This window comes from Artibeus jamaicensis, unplaced genomic scaffold (genome assembly GCF_021234435.1).
Source record: "Artibeus jamaicensis isolate MK-2021 breed Jamaican fruit bat unplaced genomic scaffold, CSHL_Jam_final scaffold_461, whole genome shotgun sequence".
Classification (NCBI taxonomy): Eukaryota; Metazoa; Chordata; class Mammalia; order Chiroptera; family Phyllostomidae; genus Artibeus; species Artibeus jamaicensis.
This window is the reverse complement of record NW_026522045.1, coordinates 845,337-864,833: the sequence shown is the minus strand read 5'-3', so window position 1 is coordinate 864,833 and position 19,497 is coordinate 845,337. Positions and strand designations below refer to the sequence as shown.

The 19,497-nt window shown below is 37.1% G+C and overlaps 1 protein-coding gene across 3 annotated transcripts in view; it reads right to left on the bottom strand.

Annotated features, from left to right (window-relative positions):
* DIAPH2 (diaphanous related formin 2) overlaps positions 1–19,497 on the bottom strand; it is a 914,916-nt gene that overhangs the window by 383,519 nt on the left and 511,900 nt on the right. For all 3 annotated transcript variants that reach the window (XM_037165779.2, XM_037165780.2, XM_037165781.2), the window contains one exon: positions 63–187. In XM_037165779.2, the coding sequence (XP_037021674.2) occupies positions 63–187 (125 nt within the window). The remainder of the gene's footprint in view (positions 1–62; positions 188–19,497) is intronic.

Sequence of the window (19,497 nt, the reverse complement as noted above, 5' to 3'; positions counted from 1 at the left end):
ACAGACACACACACATACACATATAAACTAACAAATAAACAAAATGTTTAAATAAAGGATATTGTCATCTTCTCCACAAATTTATCATGTTGATTTTCTGTTTGGGGGAACTTCTTGATGTCACGTTCCAGATGAACAATTTGTTGTTCCATTGCTGCAAGGTTGCTCTTGAGAATCTGAGCTGAAACTGAAGAACAATATGCCAAGCCTTTAGAATACTCTACCAGGTATTCCAGGAAAAGATTAAAAACAACTGTATCAGTTAAAGTATTTTTTTAATGTGGAAAAGAGTTCCATGAAGTCAACTCACATTTTTTTGATTCACTGCTCATAAAAATTCTACTCTCCATTAAGTAAGTGAAATGTGTAATATAATATACCAGACTTTCAGGTTTAACATGAAAATGTCACAATTTTCTTCACCCATTAGCTCAAATGAATCTATTCCTATTTAAATTTATTGATGAAATTTCTAATATTTCATCCTTTAAATCTAATTTGAAGATTAAAGAGAAGCTAAGGTTCAAAGAGACCTTATTTTATCAATGCATGTTCTTGACTTTATAAATAATTTAAGGTTAAATTACAGAAAAGGATCAAATATTTTTCTTTTGTTGAAGTATTCTAGATTGTATAAACTAACATCTACGCTAAAAGTTTGATTGCCTAGTACTTTTCATACTCATAGAGTAATTAAAAATAACTGTTGATACATACAGAGAATTTGGAGCAAAATCCAGCAAACACAAATTCACGTACATACTCACAAACTTTCAGCATGCCTTCCTACACTATCATCACTTGCCTTAACTATTCTGAACATTCTCTGCACTTTTCTTTTTCTCTCCTCACTGAGAACCAATGATTTTAAGTATTGTATTGGAATTCCCCTAAATACACTTTCCAGATCTCTCATGATGACTTCTTTTCAGAGGGGTACTTTAAAAATCTAGTCTTATTTTATAGATAGATAGTCTATTACTACATGATGACCAATTAGATATGAAGACATTTCTATCAATAGCAATGGCATTTGCCTGGGTTCTAGTTGAAAAGTCAAAGTATTACAATTTGAAAGGTAGCCTGTGACATTGGTTCTTAAATCCAGACCTCTGAAACACTGTTATTCATCAAAGAACTATGAAACAGAAATAAAATAATACTATTTTTAAGTAAATTCCAGTGTCATTGCGAGGCATATCAGAATAACAATGAAAATTTCAATATGTGACAAAATCAACTCCCTGACAAAATTTGGCAAAACTCTCCTCATACACACATTTGTGACTCCATGAGGAGAAATTCCCTTATATAAGGCCTGCCCAGAAGGTATCCAGTTATGTAATATGAAAAACCAGAGACATTCATTGAATAAGGTACAAGATACAAGAAACATTGTACATAGGACAAAGATGCCTCAGTCCCCTTCAAAATAGGTACCTTGGGACCTCGCACAGTTCTTCCAATTGCCATCAGCTGGCCTAACTTGCCTTCCGGAATCTTTTTTTCTTTTAATTTCTTTTTTAAAATTTTATTTAGTTATTTTTCAAGTACAGTTTTTTTTGTCTATTTCTCCCATCCCAGCCCCCCCCCGCCCCATGCTCCCCACCTCTCTCCCATTTCCACCCCCCTTAGTTCTCGTCCCTGTGTCCTTCCTATTTGTTCCTCCAAATCCCTCCCCTTATTTTTCCCTTAAATTCCCTTCCCTCTCCCCTCTGATCACTGTCCCATTGTTCTCTATTTCAGTGTCTTTATTTTTATTCTGCTTGCTTGCTTGTTTTGTTGTTTAGCTTCCTGTTAAAGGTGAGATCATCTGCTAGGATTATATCCTAAGAATCGTAAAACATCAGTTTCAAAGAACCTCAATTTCAGAGAACCTATGCACCACAATGTTCATAGCAGCACAATTTACAATAGCCAAGAGTTGGAAGCAACCTAGATGCCCATCAGTAAATAAATGGATAAAAAAATTGTGGTACATATACACAATGGAATTCTATGCAGCAGAGAGAAAGGAGCTACTACCCTTTGCAACAACATGGATGGAACTGGAAAGCATTATGCTGAGTGAAATAGGCCTTTCTGAATCTTATCGGTGATCTGAAATCTCTTCCCTTTCAAAAGTGATTTTAGTTTTAGGAAAACCCAGAGTCACAGAGCACTAAATCTGGGCTTTGGGGAGGCTGAGTTACCTGGATGATTTGATGTTTTGACAAAAAAAAACCTCTGCATGAGACATGATACATCGATGGGTGCACTGCAGTAGCTGCAAATCACCAGTTGCCCATAGCTGCAGCCTTCTGAATCACCCAATAGTTTCCGCAGAGAAATGTGCAAGATTAATGCAAAATTTGATGCAGATTCATTGCTCTGCTTGCTGAGTCATTTTGAATGTGATGGCCACACAGTACACATGCTCACTCAGTAGTGTCTACCGCCCCTACTGACCACTACAGAGAAGTCATCATTGTTCATGTGTGTGCATTCTAGTCCTCTCTACTTGGCTACCAGGTTACATTTATGTGCGCAAACCATTCTCATTATATTAACAGTGGCTGGACTTTTTCCAGACAGACCTTGTATACATGGAAGTTCAAGAAACTGAAAAATCAAGTACCAACAATAAAGACATCTTTTTCTTATAAACCTGTCAGTTCAAACAGTTCTGTATAATTTTCTGCCACTTACTTAGATCCAAAAACTTGAAAACTACTATTTGTTGAAGAAGTCTAATATAGCTTTGCTTGCCAAAAATTTGCTAATGGATTAGCAATCATCCCTTGCAGTATTTAAAGGATGAGTTAGCTGTGGAGGAAATTATTCTGACTTTAAAACTGAATTATTTTTTCAGTGTGGGTTTTTCTGCTTAATTCTTGATAATTATTCACAAGATTTCTCCTTATCCATTTGCTTAATTAAAAACCTGAAGATATAAAACTGACAGGTTGTTTATGTCATGTTGGTTGCTTGGAACAAATAAATATATCAGGAACTTTCTGCAAAAAACAAAATGCCCAAAGGCCAGGTTTAGGCCACAATAGTAATCTTCCTACTAAGAGCAATAGGAACTCTAGTTAAAAATAGTAAAAAGAGGATGAAAAGGAGGATTCATCTTTTGATTGTTAAATACAGAAATAGTCTGAGCAAGTTGCTATGCATACAAAAGTCCAAATACCTCAAATAACAATATATATATTTTTAATTCACAGATATTGCTTTTTACCCTGAAGTTAAATTCTGAATAAAACACTACTTTCCAGATATTTCTTGTCCTCAATTTCACATGTCAGATCCTGAGTTCTCAATAAGTCCCTCCAAAGCTCTAGTCTAAATTCTCTATCATTTATAGGTACTTTTGTTTAAGTGATCTTCCACATGTTAGTTTCTGCTTTGAATGGGATTTTTTTTTATTGTTCTGTACATTAACACAGTCACTACCATGTAAGATCCATATCTAATTCTTTGTTTTTCCCTCAATAAATATTTGTTGAATGATCATGTATATCTCAAGAAGTTTTGGTTCAGATTTAAATTTATGCTCATTTCTGCAACTGAATGTGCATTCAGAGGCTAGCTACAGTCATAGTGACTGAAACTTACCATATCAACTATGATGTGAGTGTGGAAAGGAAGCAGAAAGTTGGCATCTGTCTAATTATTTGCAGAAGAGGCAGGGCTGCAGGAGGTGCTTATTAGACAAACCAGAAAGTGAGGAATTGAGACAAGAAAGAGAAGGAACACCTTTATTTGTTAGGCTCCTCTGTTCTTTCGCCTCTAATGAATTATTAATTTATGTTGAAAAAAGAATGAAGTAGTGGAACTGTAATAATGTAAGGATTTTAGTCCACATGTAAATTTGAGGCTACACTATAAAAATACCATTATAGAAAATGTATGCCTTTAAAGTTGGTTGAATTATGGTATCTTAGAAGTGACACCAAAGGAGATTTGGAACAGCCCTTCAGGTTTTAAAGACAAGTAACAAAGTGTTATAGTCACGGAAGGAAACCAGTTTTGCCACCCTGAAGCTGCCTTTTGGGGTATTGATTTTAAGCTGTTCATTAAGAACTAAGATGCAGAAAGAAACTTCAACCCTCCTTTTTTTCCTGCCCAAGAGATTCAGACAGGGAAACCTGCTTCAGAAAGGGAATCATAGGATGTTGCCTTGCCTAATTTGAATGAAGTTTGTTAAACAAGAGGGCTTGAAGAAAGTGTCTGTAAGCTAGGGAACCCCTTCGTCCCATCATTTCTGGGTTGCCTTGAAATAATTTTCCTGCCATGTATGTTCTACTCTTCCTCAACTATCTGAAAATGGCCCATTCTCACTTCTGAAACCTAATATCCTCTTCCCCCCTTTTCTCCTTTGTCCAAAATATGTTATATAGTCAATGTTGCTTCATTGTCATTGGGATTTTCACAGATTCATCATGTCAATGTGAATTCCCCATGCCCATATATTAGATTCTCTGGGTTTTCTCCTGTTAATCTGTCTCTGTTAATTTGATTATTAGCCCAGCCAGAAGAATTCAGAAGGTGGGACAAAAAATATTATTTTCTGTAGTCCACACCCTATGTTTCTCAAAAAGGAGACTAAGAAAAAACTTGCATTATAAAGACCTTATTGGGGGTGAGTGTGGGGTGTGTCCTCAGGGAAATGGTATGAGGAAAAAGGGGAAGAAAGCAGTGCAAGAGTAAGTTACTGAACTGACCACAGCTTTACAAAAAATTCACATGCTTGCTTAGTACCTCAGACTGTTCTCCATCAAAGCCAACTAAACGGCCATGTGACCTGTGTAGTGGCAAAGGACCCTGTACTTAGAAGGGGTCTGTACTTTAATGCTTTGTTGTCACCATTTTGAAATTCTCAATAATGTATTAAATGGGGGGTCTGCACTTTCATTTTGCATTGGGCCATGCTAACCATGCACTCGGTTCTCATCTCCAAATAATACAAATGAAACAACTGCAACTTTGAAGAGCTGGTAAAGGGACTGAGCAGTTCACATGCTGGCTCCTTCTCATTTCCTATCCTCTCATTGGTGAAATTCTCTTACAAGGTGGCTGAACTTCCAGCTCTGGATGGGGTACAAATCATTTAGCCCAGGCCTGGAGATGGGTGGTGGCACACAAGGGGTACCTGGTGAATCTAAGCTGGTGCATAAACTAGATCCAGAACAGAGGATTTACTCTATCCTAAGTGGCTTATTCCCTTTTCTACACTTGATAAAAATTGTTCACTTATAATCAATATCAGCCTACTTGAATTTTTCTTAACCATCAGATGAGACCACATTTTGCCTTACAGCCACACCAATCAAGTCTACTCCCTGTTTTACAGGAATGGCATCACTAGCATCTTCTCAATCTTTCCAGGCTACACTTATTGACTAATTAATTTGCACTAGACATTATAGACATTATTCTAAGTGGTTTTATCTGTTAACTAATTTAATATTCATAAAAACTCTATGAAGTATGTTCTACTTTAAAGCAGGGGTATGCTATGAGCCAAAGGATGTCTTCTCAGTCAATTGTAAATGTAAAATAGTGTCTCCGGTACCTGGAAGGCTAGACAGTTGAAATAAAATCTGTACCCATTGGCACAAAGGCATATTATTTATATTGGGGAATAAGCATGGTCTGAGAAGCCAGATTGAACGAGATTCTAATTTCTGTCATACCAGCTACTAGTTGGGTTACCTTGAGTCAATTACTTGGCAATTCTGGGTTGCCATTTCCTGACTTGCAAAATGAAGATAATATCTCCCTTAAAAAGCAGTCATTCAAGTTAAACGATTTGATAAACAGTTTCTCTTGTTGTATCTATAAATTTTCATTTCATATTTCACTATCATTCTCCTATACTATCCTTTGCTACAGACAAATTTCTACTGTTATGTGCCCCTAAGAATGAAACAACAATTTAGATGTACCTGAACAACCACAAAAGAGCAGTCACTCACTACTTGCTATGCTGCTACAATCTGACTTAACTTAATATGGATCTTCCTTCTAATTGAGAGAACTAAACTTAGATGGTCTTCTCTGTAGGTTTTTTAAGGTACATAGAATTTTAGGTCTATGAACCAGTTACAAATACACTAATGAGCAGCCAATATAATTATACTAATGAACAGCCAATTTGTTAGAGATACTAACAGGTTCCTAATTTAAACAATATTTCTGGAGATTAAAACCTTTAGCCTGTATTTCCATGCAGACATTTAAAATTATTATTATTTTTTTTGGCTTTCTAGACTTCTCTAAAAGGTAACACGTTTTTTAATGTGTTACAAAGGAATTAATATGCTTGATTACCTTCCTTTAAGATACAGAAGGGGGACCCCCCAAAAAAAACTGGAACTATCTTCTGGAGAGTGGGTCCCTTATAGCACAGGTTTCCCCTACTAGATGAGCGTTCTAGGAACTCATCTGTATCACGTGAGTTCCTAAAACAGGTGGTACTGTTGCGAGAGGCTGTGTTCATCTTCAGTGAATTTTTTTGAAGACTCTTTTAACACATTTGCCCATTTCATGATGGGTGATTTATGAGTGCACCTGACCACAACACGCTGAGTGTTCAGCAATTTTTAACCCAAAACTCCTGTGCCCCATTCTTCCCATTCACCCGATCTTGCCCAGAGTGACATATTTTTGTTTCCCCAGATGAAGAAAAAAGCCTCAAAGGGGAACATTTTGCCAATGTGGAAGAGCTGAAACAAGAAAAACAGCAGAAACACTAAAATGCCTCAAAATTGACAAGTTCAAAAACTATTTTGAGCAGTGGAAAAATGTCTCAATAGGTGTACTGCATCAAATGTAGAGTACTTTGAAGGTGACTGAAGTTTTAACATACGAGAATAAATACACACATTTTTATAAATAAATTTCACTTTTCGGATCCCCCTTACATATATGTGTGAATATTAGGATGACACTGGTTCAAAAACCATACACATTTCAAGTATACAAGTCAATGAAACATCATCTGCACACTACATCATACACCCACCACCCCAAATTCTTTTTCCACTCCTACTTTTCCTCCCTTTGGCCACTGCCATCCTCCCACTTTCTCTCTGGCTATGACCATATGGTTGTCCGTGTCTACAATGATATGCATATGTGTTTATTTTTGGACTAATCCAATCACCTTCCTTCATTCAGTTCCCCCTCAAACCTCCCCTCTGATAGCTGTCACTCTGTTCTATGTATAGATGCCTCTGATTCTATTCTGTTGGTCAGTTTATTCTGCTCACTAGATTCCACTTATAAGTGAAATGATATGGTATTTGTCTTTCTCTGACTGGCTTATTTCACTTAGCATAACAAACTCCAGGACCATCCATGCTGTGCAAAAGGTAAACATTCTTTCTTTTTTACCTCCAAGCAGTATTCCATTGTCTAAATGACTCACAGCTTTTCTATCCACTCATTTACTGATGGGCACTTGGGCTGTTTCCAGGCTTGGTTATTATAAATTATGTTACAATAAATGTAGGGGTACACATATTTTTTCTAATTAGCATTTTGGGTTTCTTTGGATATATTCCCAGGAGTGGAATCACTGGGCTGAAAGGCAGTTTCATTTATCACTTTTTGAGTAGACTCCACAGTTTTCCACAGTGGCTGCACCAGTCTACATTCCCACCAACAGTGCACTAGGGCTCCCCTTTCTCCACATCCTCACCAGTTTTTGCTTGTTGATGTATTGATGATAGACATTTTGACCAGTGCAAGGTGGTGTCTCACTGTGGTTTTATTATTTTATTTTTAATTTTAATTTTAGTTATTTTTCAAGTACAGTTTTCTATTTCTCCCATCCCAGCCCACCCTGCCCCATGCTCCCCACCTCCTTCCCATTTCCACCCCCCTTAGTTCTTGTCCTTGTGTCCTTCATACTTGTTCCTCCAAATCCCTCCCCTTTTTTCCCCTTAAATTCCTTCCCCTCTCCCCTCTGGTCACTGTCCCCTTGTTCTCTGTCTCACTGTGGTTTTAATTTGCATCTTTCTGGTGGTTAGTGAAGTTGAGCATTTTTTCATATATCTATGGGCCATCTGTGTGAATTCTTTGTAGAAGTGTCTATTCAGGTCTTTTGCCCATATTTAATTTGGGTTCTTTGTCTTCTTGGGGTTGAGTTCTATAAGTTCTTTATATACTCTGGAAATTAACCCTTTGTCAGATACATCTTTGGTAAATAGGTTCTCCCATTGAGTGAGTTCCCTTTGCATTTTGTTGATGGTTTCTTTTGATGTGCAGAAGCTTTTTAATTTGATGTATTTCCATTTATTTTTTTCATTGTTTCCCTTGCCTGAGGAGATATAGCAACAAAAATATTGCTACAAGAAACGTTTGCAATATATATAAATATTTTATTTATTTATTTATTTTTAGAGAGAGGGGAAGGGAAGGAGAAAGAGTGGGAGAGAAACGTCAATGTGTGGTTGCCTCTCCTGAGTCCCCTGCTGGGAACTGGCCTGCAACCCAGGCATGTGCCCTGACTGGGGAAATGTTTGCAATATTAAGGGCTATATTTTCTTCTAGGATTTTTATGGCTTCACAAATTACATTTAAATCTTTATTCCATGTTGACTTTATTTTTGTGTATTGTGTAAGTTGGTGGTCTAGTTTCATTTTTTTGCAAGTATCTAATTTCCCAACACCATATGTTGAAGAGACTGTCTTTACCCCATTGTATGTTCTTCCCTCGTATTTCAAATATTAATTGACCGTAAAAGCATGGGTTTATTCCTGGGCTCTCTATACTGTTCCACTGATCTGTATGCTTGTTATGCCGGTGTCATGCTGTTTTGATTAGTATGGTCTTACAATATAGTTTGATATCAGGTAGTATAATCCTTCCAACTTTGTTTCTCTTTCTCAAGATTGCTAAGGTTATTTGGGGTTATTTTTGTGGTCCCATACAAATTTTTGGAATCTTTGTTATATGTCTGTGATATATGTCATTGGAATTTTAATAGGAATTGTGTTGAATCTGTATATTGCTTTGGAAAGTAGGGACATTTTAATGATGTTAAATTTTCATATTTATGACCATGGTATGTATTTCCACTTATTTGTATCCTCTTCAACTTCTTTCTTCACTATCTAATAATTTCCCAATTATAGTTTTTTTTTTACCTCCTTGTTTAACTTTATTCCCAGGTACATTATTTTTTGTTGTTGTTACAATTGTAGATGAGATTGTTTTCTTAATATCTCTTTTTGATAGTTTTCTCAGTGTAGGTCTTGTGGCAGATCTGTAAATGGTCTGAGCCTTTAAGGTCTACCTCTAGTTGTCAGCCATTCCTCCTCCCTCTGAGGTCCTCTGGTGTTACTACAGAAACCTCTGAATAAAAGCTGTAGAGTAGGCCCAGGGTGGTCACAACCCACAGACCCTTCCACAGGTTGTGACCTGGGTAAGCCAAGATGACCAGAATTGGGAGGACAGGGGTAGTGAGCCCCTGCTTGGGGCTAATTGGTAAGATGTGGCCCCTACTCCAGAGCCAAGCCACATATTCTCCACCAGAGTCTCCAATTCGAGCTACCCCAGGAGGAATGTGCTGCAGGTACAGGGTGGGTATAGTGAGCCATCCTCTCAGCAGAAACAAGCTTACCAGGGTAGAGCCACTGGGGTTCGGGGGAATAGATCAAAAGAGTCTTCCATTGGTTCTGTTTCTGGCTGAGCCTGCAGGGTAAGGACTAAGCACTTTGTCTCAGTCCCAGTCAATATCCTCTGAGGGAGATATACTCCAAATGTCCCAACTCCAAGCAGGGCTCTTGCAGAAACCCCCTTGCAGAACTGAGCTCAGTAGGGCAGGGCCAAGATGACTTGGGTGACAGATCCAAAGAGTCTGCCATTGTGGATGATGCCAGCAAACTTTTAGGTGGGCGTCATGCACTTATCCCCTTTCCTAGGATAACCTGCACTGAGTTTGCAGGAGAGATAGCAGTTGCCCCCCTTGTGATGCAGACACACGACTCAGCATCTGTGTCTCTGGTTCCTGGATGAAAACCTTCCTGGGAGAAGTGCTCTGACAGTTGCAGCTCTGCATGACACTCTTATCCCCTGTGTGACCGAATTCAGCAGGGCAGGCCAAGTGATTCAACAGGTGGAGGAGGGTACCAGTTGCACACCTGATGTGGGTAAGAATGGTTCCCTTTCCAAAGCCACACAGTTCAGTCACTGTCTGAGTCTTCACCAATAGGTTCTCCAGGAAAAGAGCTCTCCAGAGGTTTCTGCTAGGTACCACCAGCAGACCCCTCTATAGGACCTGAGCACAAGAGAATTGTATCACCAGTAGTTGGAGGACCAGGTAGTGCATGCACCAGGCTGTTGCTATAACAACAGGATTGCTTGGCACGGGAAAGGTGGCATCTAGGTCTATAGGAGACTCCTTTCTATCCCAGGCCACGTGAATCTCCACTGATTTTCACCACCAGATGCTATGTGGGATCCTCTTCCTGTCTCTGTTGCTCTGGGTTGTGGATCCCTGAATGGGGTTCAGACCCCACACTCCTGGAGGGAGGGAGTTCTGCAGCTGAGATATCCTTCCAGCTTCTCAGCTGCCAAACATGGGTGCAGGGGCCAGCCCTTTCTGTGTCTCCATCCTTCTTACCAGTTTCTATGTAGCTTCATCTATAAATTCATGGTTATATTATTACAGTTCAGCTGCCCTTCAGTTGGTTATTCAGATTGATTGCTTTGTAATTTAGCTGTCAATCAGTAAGGCAACAGGAGCAAGTGAATGCACCTTACACCTACTCTGCAGCCATCTTGGAATCCCCTTGAATATATTTGGTTCAATCTCAAGAGTTGAGAGTCAATGAATCTTCATCACTTAATTATTTAATGAGGTCCTAACCTACATTATTTCTAATATTTCTTGAAAGTGTGCGTGTGTGTGTGTGTTTGTGTGTGTGTGTGTGTGTGTGTGTGTGTGTGAGTGAGAGAGAGAGAGAGAGAGAGAGAGAGAGAGAGAGAGAGAGTTTTTTACTAGGGAAAAAGTGTGTAGGGTACATGGAGTGCTCAGAACATTTAAATAGCAGAGTGATTAGAAATACTTATCTCCTGCATAGATAGCCTCAGCCTCAGGGTGTATTTCTGTATCCGTCATTAGATTCATTCACTGATATAAATTAGGGAGTTTTTAATGACAGTGCAAATATTTCCTGAGTAAGTTCCCACTACAGGCATTTTTAATGACTGATTAGTCCTTCTGGCGGCACTTTATTTTTTTTCCTCTCATTTCACTTTTTACATCTGCTAGTGAATTACTGAATCTAAACTATAACATTAAAAGTTACGTTATAGCTACCGGGTTCTTTATTACAGATTTATTCCTTGTACTCTATAAACAACCTTTTAAGTTCAATATACTCTTGAGGTGTATGTAGGAAGAAATTTTCCCCACAAATCTTATTTATCTACTTATTTCAGTTGAAATACACATATAATTTTTACCTAGCTACAAGCATATATATGAGTAGTATATCTTTCATTGAGAAGATTTTAAATGACAGACATGCTCTACTTTATAATTTTAAAGAAATTAAGGTGCAAAATAAATAGTTCAAGTGAGATTTTAAATGGAAAGATTCTTTAATTATGTAGTATATGTGAAATGATATGCATCTAAGGGGACAAAAAGTACTATGATGACATTCTCCAGACCATATGCAAAATATGTAATTTTATGTAAATATAACAGATTTTCTAGGGGCTTGAGAATTTTTTCTCTAAATTAATTATTTCTATTAATTTTACCCATTGACAAAGTGACTAATCACTTCTTACATCTTTGCTATCAGAAAGGGCAAATAAAAATTTACTCTGTCAAGTATATATGTGAGTAGGTCCAAACATTATTATAAGTACCCTGCAATTTTCTTTAACTGAATATATTTAGTGGTAGAATTACTATCAGCTGAGGTGCACAACATTAAAGTGACTCATCCAGAAAGCATATGTAAAAAAAAAAAAGAAAAAAAAAAAAAAGGACATTACAAGCAGCCTGAACAAAAGGCACAGCTGTATTCTCTCAAGTGCATTTATAAGTTAATAGTTTTATTTTATATGAATGCTGTACATGGAAATGAGGTAAATATATTTATATAATAATAGTAGCTAGAGCTCATCTCTGTGGGCTTCTTAGGACTTTGAAAGAATACGTAGTGCCCTGGCTGGTGTGCCTCAGTTGGTTGAAGTGTCATCCCAATAACAAAAAGGTTGTAGGTTTGATTCTTGGGCAGAGCACATACCTAGGTTGCAGGTTTGATCCTAGAACCCACATCCCCAGTCCAGGCACATACGGCAAGCAATCAGTTGCTGCTTGTCTCTTGCATCAGTGTTTCTCTATCTCCCTTCCTCTCTCCCTACAAGCAATGAAAAAAAATGTCCCGGGATGAGGATGAAAAATGAAAATGAAAATAAAAAATAAGTGGTAATGGCACCCAAATAAGAAATTCCTATAATGAAAAGAAAACTCTGCTAGAAATTGACTTATTCTCAGAAGGAAAAAAAATGTTTAAAAGGAAACCCTTTAATTAGAATAGTTACAAAATGGCTGGTGTAGCTCAGTGGATTGAGCGCAGGCTGGGAACCAAAGGATCACAGTCTGGGCACATGCCTGGGTTGCAGACCAGGTCCCCAGTGGGGGCCACATAAGAGGCAACAAGACACTGATGTTTCTCTAACTCTCTCTCTCCTTTCCCCTGTCTAAAAATAAATAAAATCTTTTAAAAAAGAGTCATTAAATTAAATTTTAAAAATATATGTCCTCAGCAGGTGCTCATGAATGCCATCACTTGCTCCTCTAAATGTGATCTTGGGGAGAAGGTACAGTGTTTCTAGACCTGATGCATAATACAGCTGTTCTGAGAGCAGAGGAACTTCCATTAGAAATTATGAAGAACTGCTTAATAAATCATATAAATATTTAACTCTAAATACTCCACTAAGCATATTTCAATGCCGGGGTTCACACTGTACAGCTTTTAGCTTGAAAAGGTTATTCTAAATGTATTTTTAAAAATAAACAATTAGAGACATCTTCTTAAAAAACTTACTAATAACTGAGGAGATTATGGCTCAAAAGATAGGTGGGGTAAAGGAGGAGGAAAGAGAAAGTTTGAAATCCTCTGAAAACTGATTGGCATTAAAAAAAAAAAATTCTGTAGCCTGAACACTGAACCATCAGCAGTGGACAGTCAAGCCACCCATGAAGAACCACAGTTCATCTGCTGTCTCTTCTGTAGCTGTTATTCTGCTTGCAGGAAATAGTATGTGTAAATTTTTAAGTCAAAGGCTAAAAAACAAACTGAAATCCCTTACTCTTGTTGACAGTCTTAGCTAAAGGCTAAGTACGTATGCAAAATGAAACTTGTATAAAATGATGCTGAATATAGTCTTGTTGCAATACTTTGTTCTCATCATGAAAAATCTTTGATTCAAGCTTATTTCTTTCCCTTGAAATAAAAGAACCCTCACTCAGTCACACCTCAGACTGGAATAATTCTAATGGGTCAAGTTTTCACTGAGTTGAGGTTGGGCTATGCAAAACTGTTCTCCCCTTAAAATTTTATGGAAATGGATGAAACAGATATCATCCTCAACAAAAAAGGTTGCCAGAACCTTCAACTGCTGATAAATCTTCCATGACAATCCTATAGTAATGTCTTCAATTGTCAAATGTATGTAATGAATTCTTCTTTCACATTGGAATTGGAACACTAGTGGTAATAAGGGACTATGTGAAAGTGGCCACTTAATATAACAATAGAAGGCATTATGCCCTGGCTGGTATAGCTCAGTGGATTGAGCTCAGCCTGCAAAGCAAAGGGTCACTGGTTTGATTCCCAGTGAGGGAACATGCCTGGGTGGCAGGCCAGGTCCCCAGTTGGAGGAGTCAGAGGCAACCACATGTTGATGTTTCTCTCCCTCTCTCCTTCTCTTCTCCTTATTCTAAAAATAAATAAAGAAAAAGCCTTAAAATAAATTCAGTCATGAAAATAAATAAGGGCTATGGAAAAGGTAGACTTGTTGACTGACACTAGAATAAAACCTTAATCTAATCTTAATTAAATTACAAATTTCAAAATTTTAGAAATTACAAATTCATAAAATTTGGAAATTTGAGTCTATGGCTATATGTGTGTTTACTTTTGAGCTACTGTAATTAACATTATTTTTTAAATCACAAAGAAAAAGCACTTAGAACACCACTATATTCAATATTGCCCAAGTTCTATAAAATCAGGTATGAGAAATAAGCACTGCTTATTTTATACCAAGACAACTACCTGGTTCTTGATTAAGCACTGAAAAATTACTTTGTCTGAGCCATCACTTAATGGAAATTTTACTAGCATGGCCTTAGTCCTGGTATATTATACCTTTAATAAGGTGTGGAAAGATTATATGATTGATAAACAACTTCAGTACTTTCTTTCACATGCCATCTGGCAAGAATTAAATACATCAAAATAGTGTTGTCATAAAGTTACTTTAAAGTAATATTAGCTTTCTTGAGATTTTTGTGATTGTGGACAAATTTTCCATGAACTATATTCCTAAACGTAATGAGACTGTGTAATTTGGCAAAATTACTCTTGCACTTGACAGGATTTTGCAGAACAAGTCTACTGTATAAAGTCCATAGGTATATACATTTACAAAGCCATCAAGTTTCACCCGAACTGAATATGGGCTGTCATCTTGTCATAAGATCATTGTCAGTGCTGAGGTCATCATGCTGGAGTTATTCAAGTCCATTCTGCATCAGAGTCCATTCCACATCACTGCTGTGTAGATTAGCAATTCTTCTGCTTGATAATAGGGTTACAGGTAATATAAAAGATGCTTGAAAAGGTAGAGAAATCTGATGGATACATTTTCCTTATTTATTAATTGATTGTAGATACTAACAGGATTACTATATGCTGACAGATAAAAGATTGAAAATGCAAAGTTAAGTAATTAGAAGATCTAATTGTAATAATTATCTAAGTTTCTCACCACTGAAATAAGCTCATAAAACAGCAGGGTTTTATGTGAATATTACCATCTCGAAAATCTATTATACTGTAACTAATTTTGCCTAATAACCAAATAATGAATTAAAAGAAGGGGTGAGGTTCATAGGCAAGGCCTTCTAGATAAAGAGTTTAGGTTTCACCCTAAAAGTAGTGGGAAAGAACTGAAAGGCTTATAAGCAGAAAAGGCTGATGAAATTTACACTATAAAACAGATAATACTGGCAGCTACTTGGCAAATGGAGGGATCAAGAATGGAAAAGAGAAGAAGAGTTAGGAGGCAATTATTATGATCTAGACAAGAAATCAAGGTATCTTGGACCAGGGATACCAAAGATAGTTTCATTGTTTATTTTAAGAGTAGAGCTGCCTTGCTTTGGGTGGATGAAATGTGAGCAGTTAGGAAGAGGGAATTATTAAGAATGACTTCTGAGTTTCTGGCACATAAGATGAAAATGGAGATATTTGCAAGGGAGATTTGTGGGGAAAGATGAGTGGTTTAGTTTTGGACCTACTAAGTTTCAATAGTATGAGCCATCTAAATTGAGACTGCAAATAGGCTGACCAGACAGGTCTGGGCTGGATGCATGAAAAAAATGAGGCATTTTCATACATATTCCACTTCAGAATAGTTACTGTTTCATTACATTGGTATAATATAATTTAGTCTACAGTTAGTTTTTTGTCTGTGTAAATCTAAGTAATAATTCCTATAACCCTGACTCATTCCAAGTTCAAGCATTTCTAGGTGTTGGTTAAGAACTTCTTCCTCTGAACTATGCTTATAATGTATTGCTATTTTTTCCTTTTATTCTGCTTTTCTGTGAGTTACTGGGAAAATGCACAGGTATGATGTATATTCCTATTAACACATGTTTTTTTCCAAGCCATGTTGTTATACTTAAAACAGATGTTGCCAATAACAACCACACAGCTAATTGCATTTAGACATGGGGAGGGTATACCTAATCAAAAAAGCTGCATCCCTTTAAAGCACATAGCCAGAAAAATATCTGCCAGAATTTCCTCTAAAGAAGGAGGAGATATGTGAAAGACTCGATTGTTTTTCCTTCACAGTACACATTATAAACATGTTAACATTGTTAGTAAGTGAAGAGTTAAGGGGAATTCAGCTAATACAACACAATGTAGGTTTCATCCTTCTTTAGTCCCTTTTTCCCATTGGTTCTACTTGAGAGGTTCATAGTAAATCCAGTCTCTTCCTGACTGTAGCTCTATAATCTCCTTGTAGTATATATACATTTTTAGTTTTTACTGCTGGTTGTTTAATAAGAATGGACCAATATAATTACCAGTGCTCAGTGTATTGAGTGAATGGTGGAGCTGCGCACAATGGCTTTACTTTCTAAGTCAGTAATTGTGCTGCTGCCCTAGATGTGATGAAGTTGTTATAGAAGCTCCTCTGTGTATGTGTGTGTGTCACAAATAGCTGTGCCATATATATATATATAATATACATATCTAACATCTATTACATGTATAATTTAATATATATTATATCCCATATTATATATGGGATGTGTATATATGTACCTACCATATATATGTGATATATGCATATACATATATATATATACACACAAACATTCATATATAGAATAAGCAAAGATGCCTTGGATTCTGAATATATGAAATATCTAACAAAGGAACAGAGGTTGTTTTAAATCTGTCTTCTTCCATAAGACACAAAAAATACATGAACTGAGTTATTCAGAACTCTCAATATATTCAAACATGTTTCTGAAAAGTCCCTCCACCCTGGTGAAATTGGACTCATCAAACACCTAAGGAAAGTCTACAGACACTTTTGTGTAACTTAAATAGCAACTTGTCTCTCAAGTCATGCAAAGAAAAGCTGTTGAAAGTTTTGATTCATCTACACAGGTTTGAAAAACATTAGGCAAAGTAAAGATTTATAAAAACTCCCGAGACCTGGAGGTATTCCGGCAACCATATGTCTGCAACCACATATATACACACAATTGGGTTAAAGGATCTTCAAATTTTTCAAATGATTCATGATCATTTATGAAATAAGGGAAAGGAAGAAAAAAGTTACAAATACCAATACTAAGAGGTAATACCATGCATACCATATATACTCAAATATATGCACACATAAATTCTTTGGCCATTTCTAGAACAGGGGTTAGCCGATCACTGCTCACTAGACAAATCCAACTTGCTATTTCTGTATGGCCTACAAGCTGAGAATGCTCCTTACATTTATAAGCAGCTGAAAAAATGGAAAGAACTGCATTTCGTGATACAGAAAAATTGTATGCAATTCAAATTTCAGTGTCCACAAGTGAAGATTCACTGGAACAAGGCCAGGCCCCATCATTTGCATATTGCCTATGGCTGCTTTTGCACTGGACTGGCAGAGCTATGTCCTTGCAACAGGGATTCTATGTAGTCTGCAAACCTTTAAATATTTAATGTCCGTCTCTTTGTAAAAAATGTTTGCTGATCTGTGTTCTATATTTTTATTGAAATGCAATGTACAGATGATATCATTGTATTAGTTTACAAAATGACTCGATAAACAGTGGACCTTGAACAATGCAGGGGTTAGGGACACCAACTCTTCCATCCCCATGTGGTCAAAAATCCATTTAAAACTTTTGACTCCCCCCAAATGTAATTACTAATACAGTATGGTTGAGCCATTTACAGAAATAGTCAATTAACACAAAATTTGCATGATATATATATATTATATATTATATGTTACAATAAAGAGAAAAGAATGTTATTAAATTATAAGGAAGAAAAAATACATTTACAATATTTATTTTAAAGAATGTACACACACAGTTTCTGTCTCATTCCTTCTCTCTCATTTCATCCTCATAATTACTCTATGAAGTATATCCTGTTATTATCCCAATTTTCGCATCTGAGAAACTGGAGGCAAAGGGAGATTACACAATTTCCTCAAGGTCATATACCTAGTAAGCGGCAGAGCCAGACTTCAAAGTTATGTAGTCTAGTCTGTGCCCTTAACCAATGTGTTCTATTGTCCCTCAGGAATAAGTAGAGGCAAGTTTAGTTAAGCAGCATTTTCGAGGATGGGAAGTTTGAACTGAACTCAGCACCTGACGTCCTTCTAAGCCCTTAATTAGCCACAAAGTTCTTTAATGTCTATTAAAGGCACAACATTGCAATAGCAAAGGACAAGGCTGTAAAGGAGGAGCAAAGCATAGTCCTTGCCCTCTTGGAGCTCAGTGTTTTCTGGGGAGGTTGAAACAAGCATGTAGAAGAATGTACACATTGATGAGAGTATCAGTCAAGTAATAACATCCTAAAGAGTGAGAAGGAAGAAAGAACATTTGTAAAGGGGAGAGGGTATACAATGTATTCCTTGAAGCATATGACTGTGAGAACAATCATTTCTATCTTCTCAGTCATGAATGAGAAATGATGATATTCTGGGCCGGTGGAGGATGGTCTTGGGGCTTTAGGAGAACAAACAGTTTGGAATTTATTTTTTAAAAAATTTATTTCTTTATTTTTAGAAAGAGGGAAATGGAAGGCGAAAGAGAGAAATATCGATGTGTGGTTGCCTCTCACACACCCCCTACTGGGGACTGAGCCCACAAGCCAGGCATGTGTCCTGACTGGGAATCGAACCAATGACCCTTTGGTTTGCAGCCTGTGCTCAATCCACTGGGCTACACCAGTCAGGGATACAACTGCTCTTTTTTTCTCCTTTTTAAGAAATTTAGAATTAAGTAGAAAGGTATCCTGACTCCATTAGGAAGCTACAGTTAGAATCCTGGGATAGTGGAACCCATCAGGTGGATGTCTGACTTTAATCATCTATTCAGGACTTCAACCTGAAATAGAGTATCAGGAATAGCACAGTGTGAATAACGGAAGTATAAAGGAGGTAGGGCTTGAAAAAAATGAGAACTCTACAGTGGCTAGACAGTGCGTGCTTAAAATGTACAGGTCCCCTGGAGGGGAGCTAACAGGTTGGGAGAAAAGGGAAAGGCTAATAAAGAGGAAAGGAAAAGGTACCATGAGGCCAAGAAACAGGCTTCAGAGGCAAGGGTTGTGGTGAAGAAGCCTGAGGGTAGAACGTCACAGTTTGGAATCCTGGAGGTACCAACATTCTATGTGATCACAAACCATATTTTACACACATACAGGGGACCTGAGAGGGAGGGAAAAATTTATGCTGATGGAGTAGAGGCCAAGGAACTTTGCGACCATGTTGTAGACTAGAATTCATTTTCAAAGGTGGAGTTGTCAACATTTATCTCTTGTTTTCTACTAAATAAACATATTTATTTCTTAGATTTTGTATTGCATTTCTATTTTTGTAACTTTCTTCCTTTGATGATGTTTTTGTTTTGTTTCTTCTTTTGATCAAGGTTTATGTGGAGAAGGGAGTAGGAGAAGAAGTCTGAGGAAGAGAGTATGATTAGCATCAGGTGA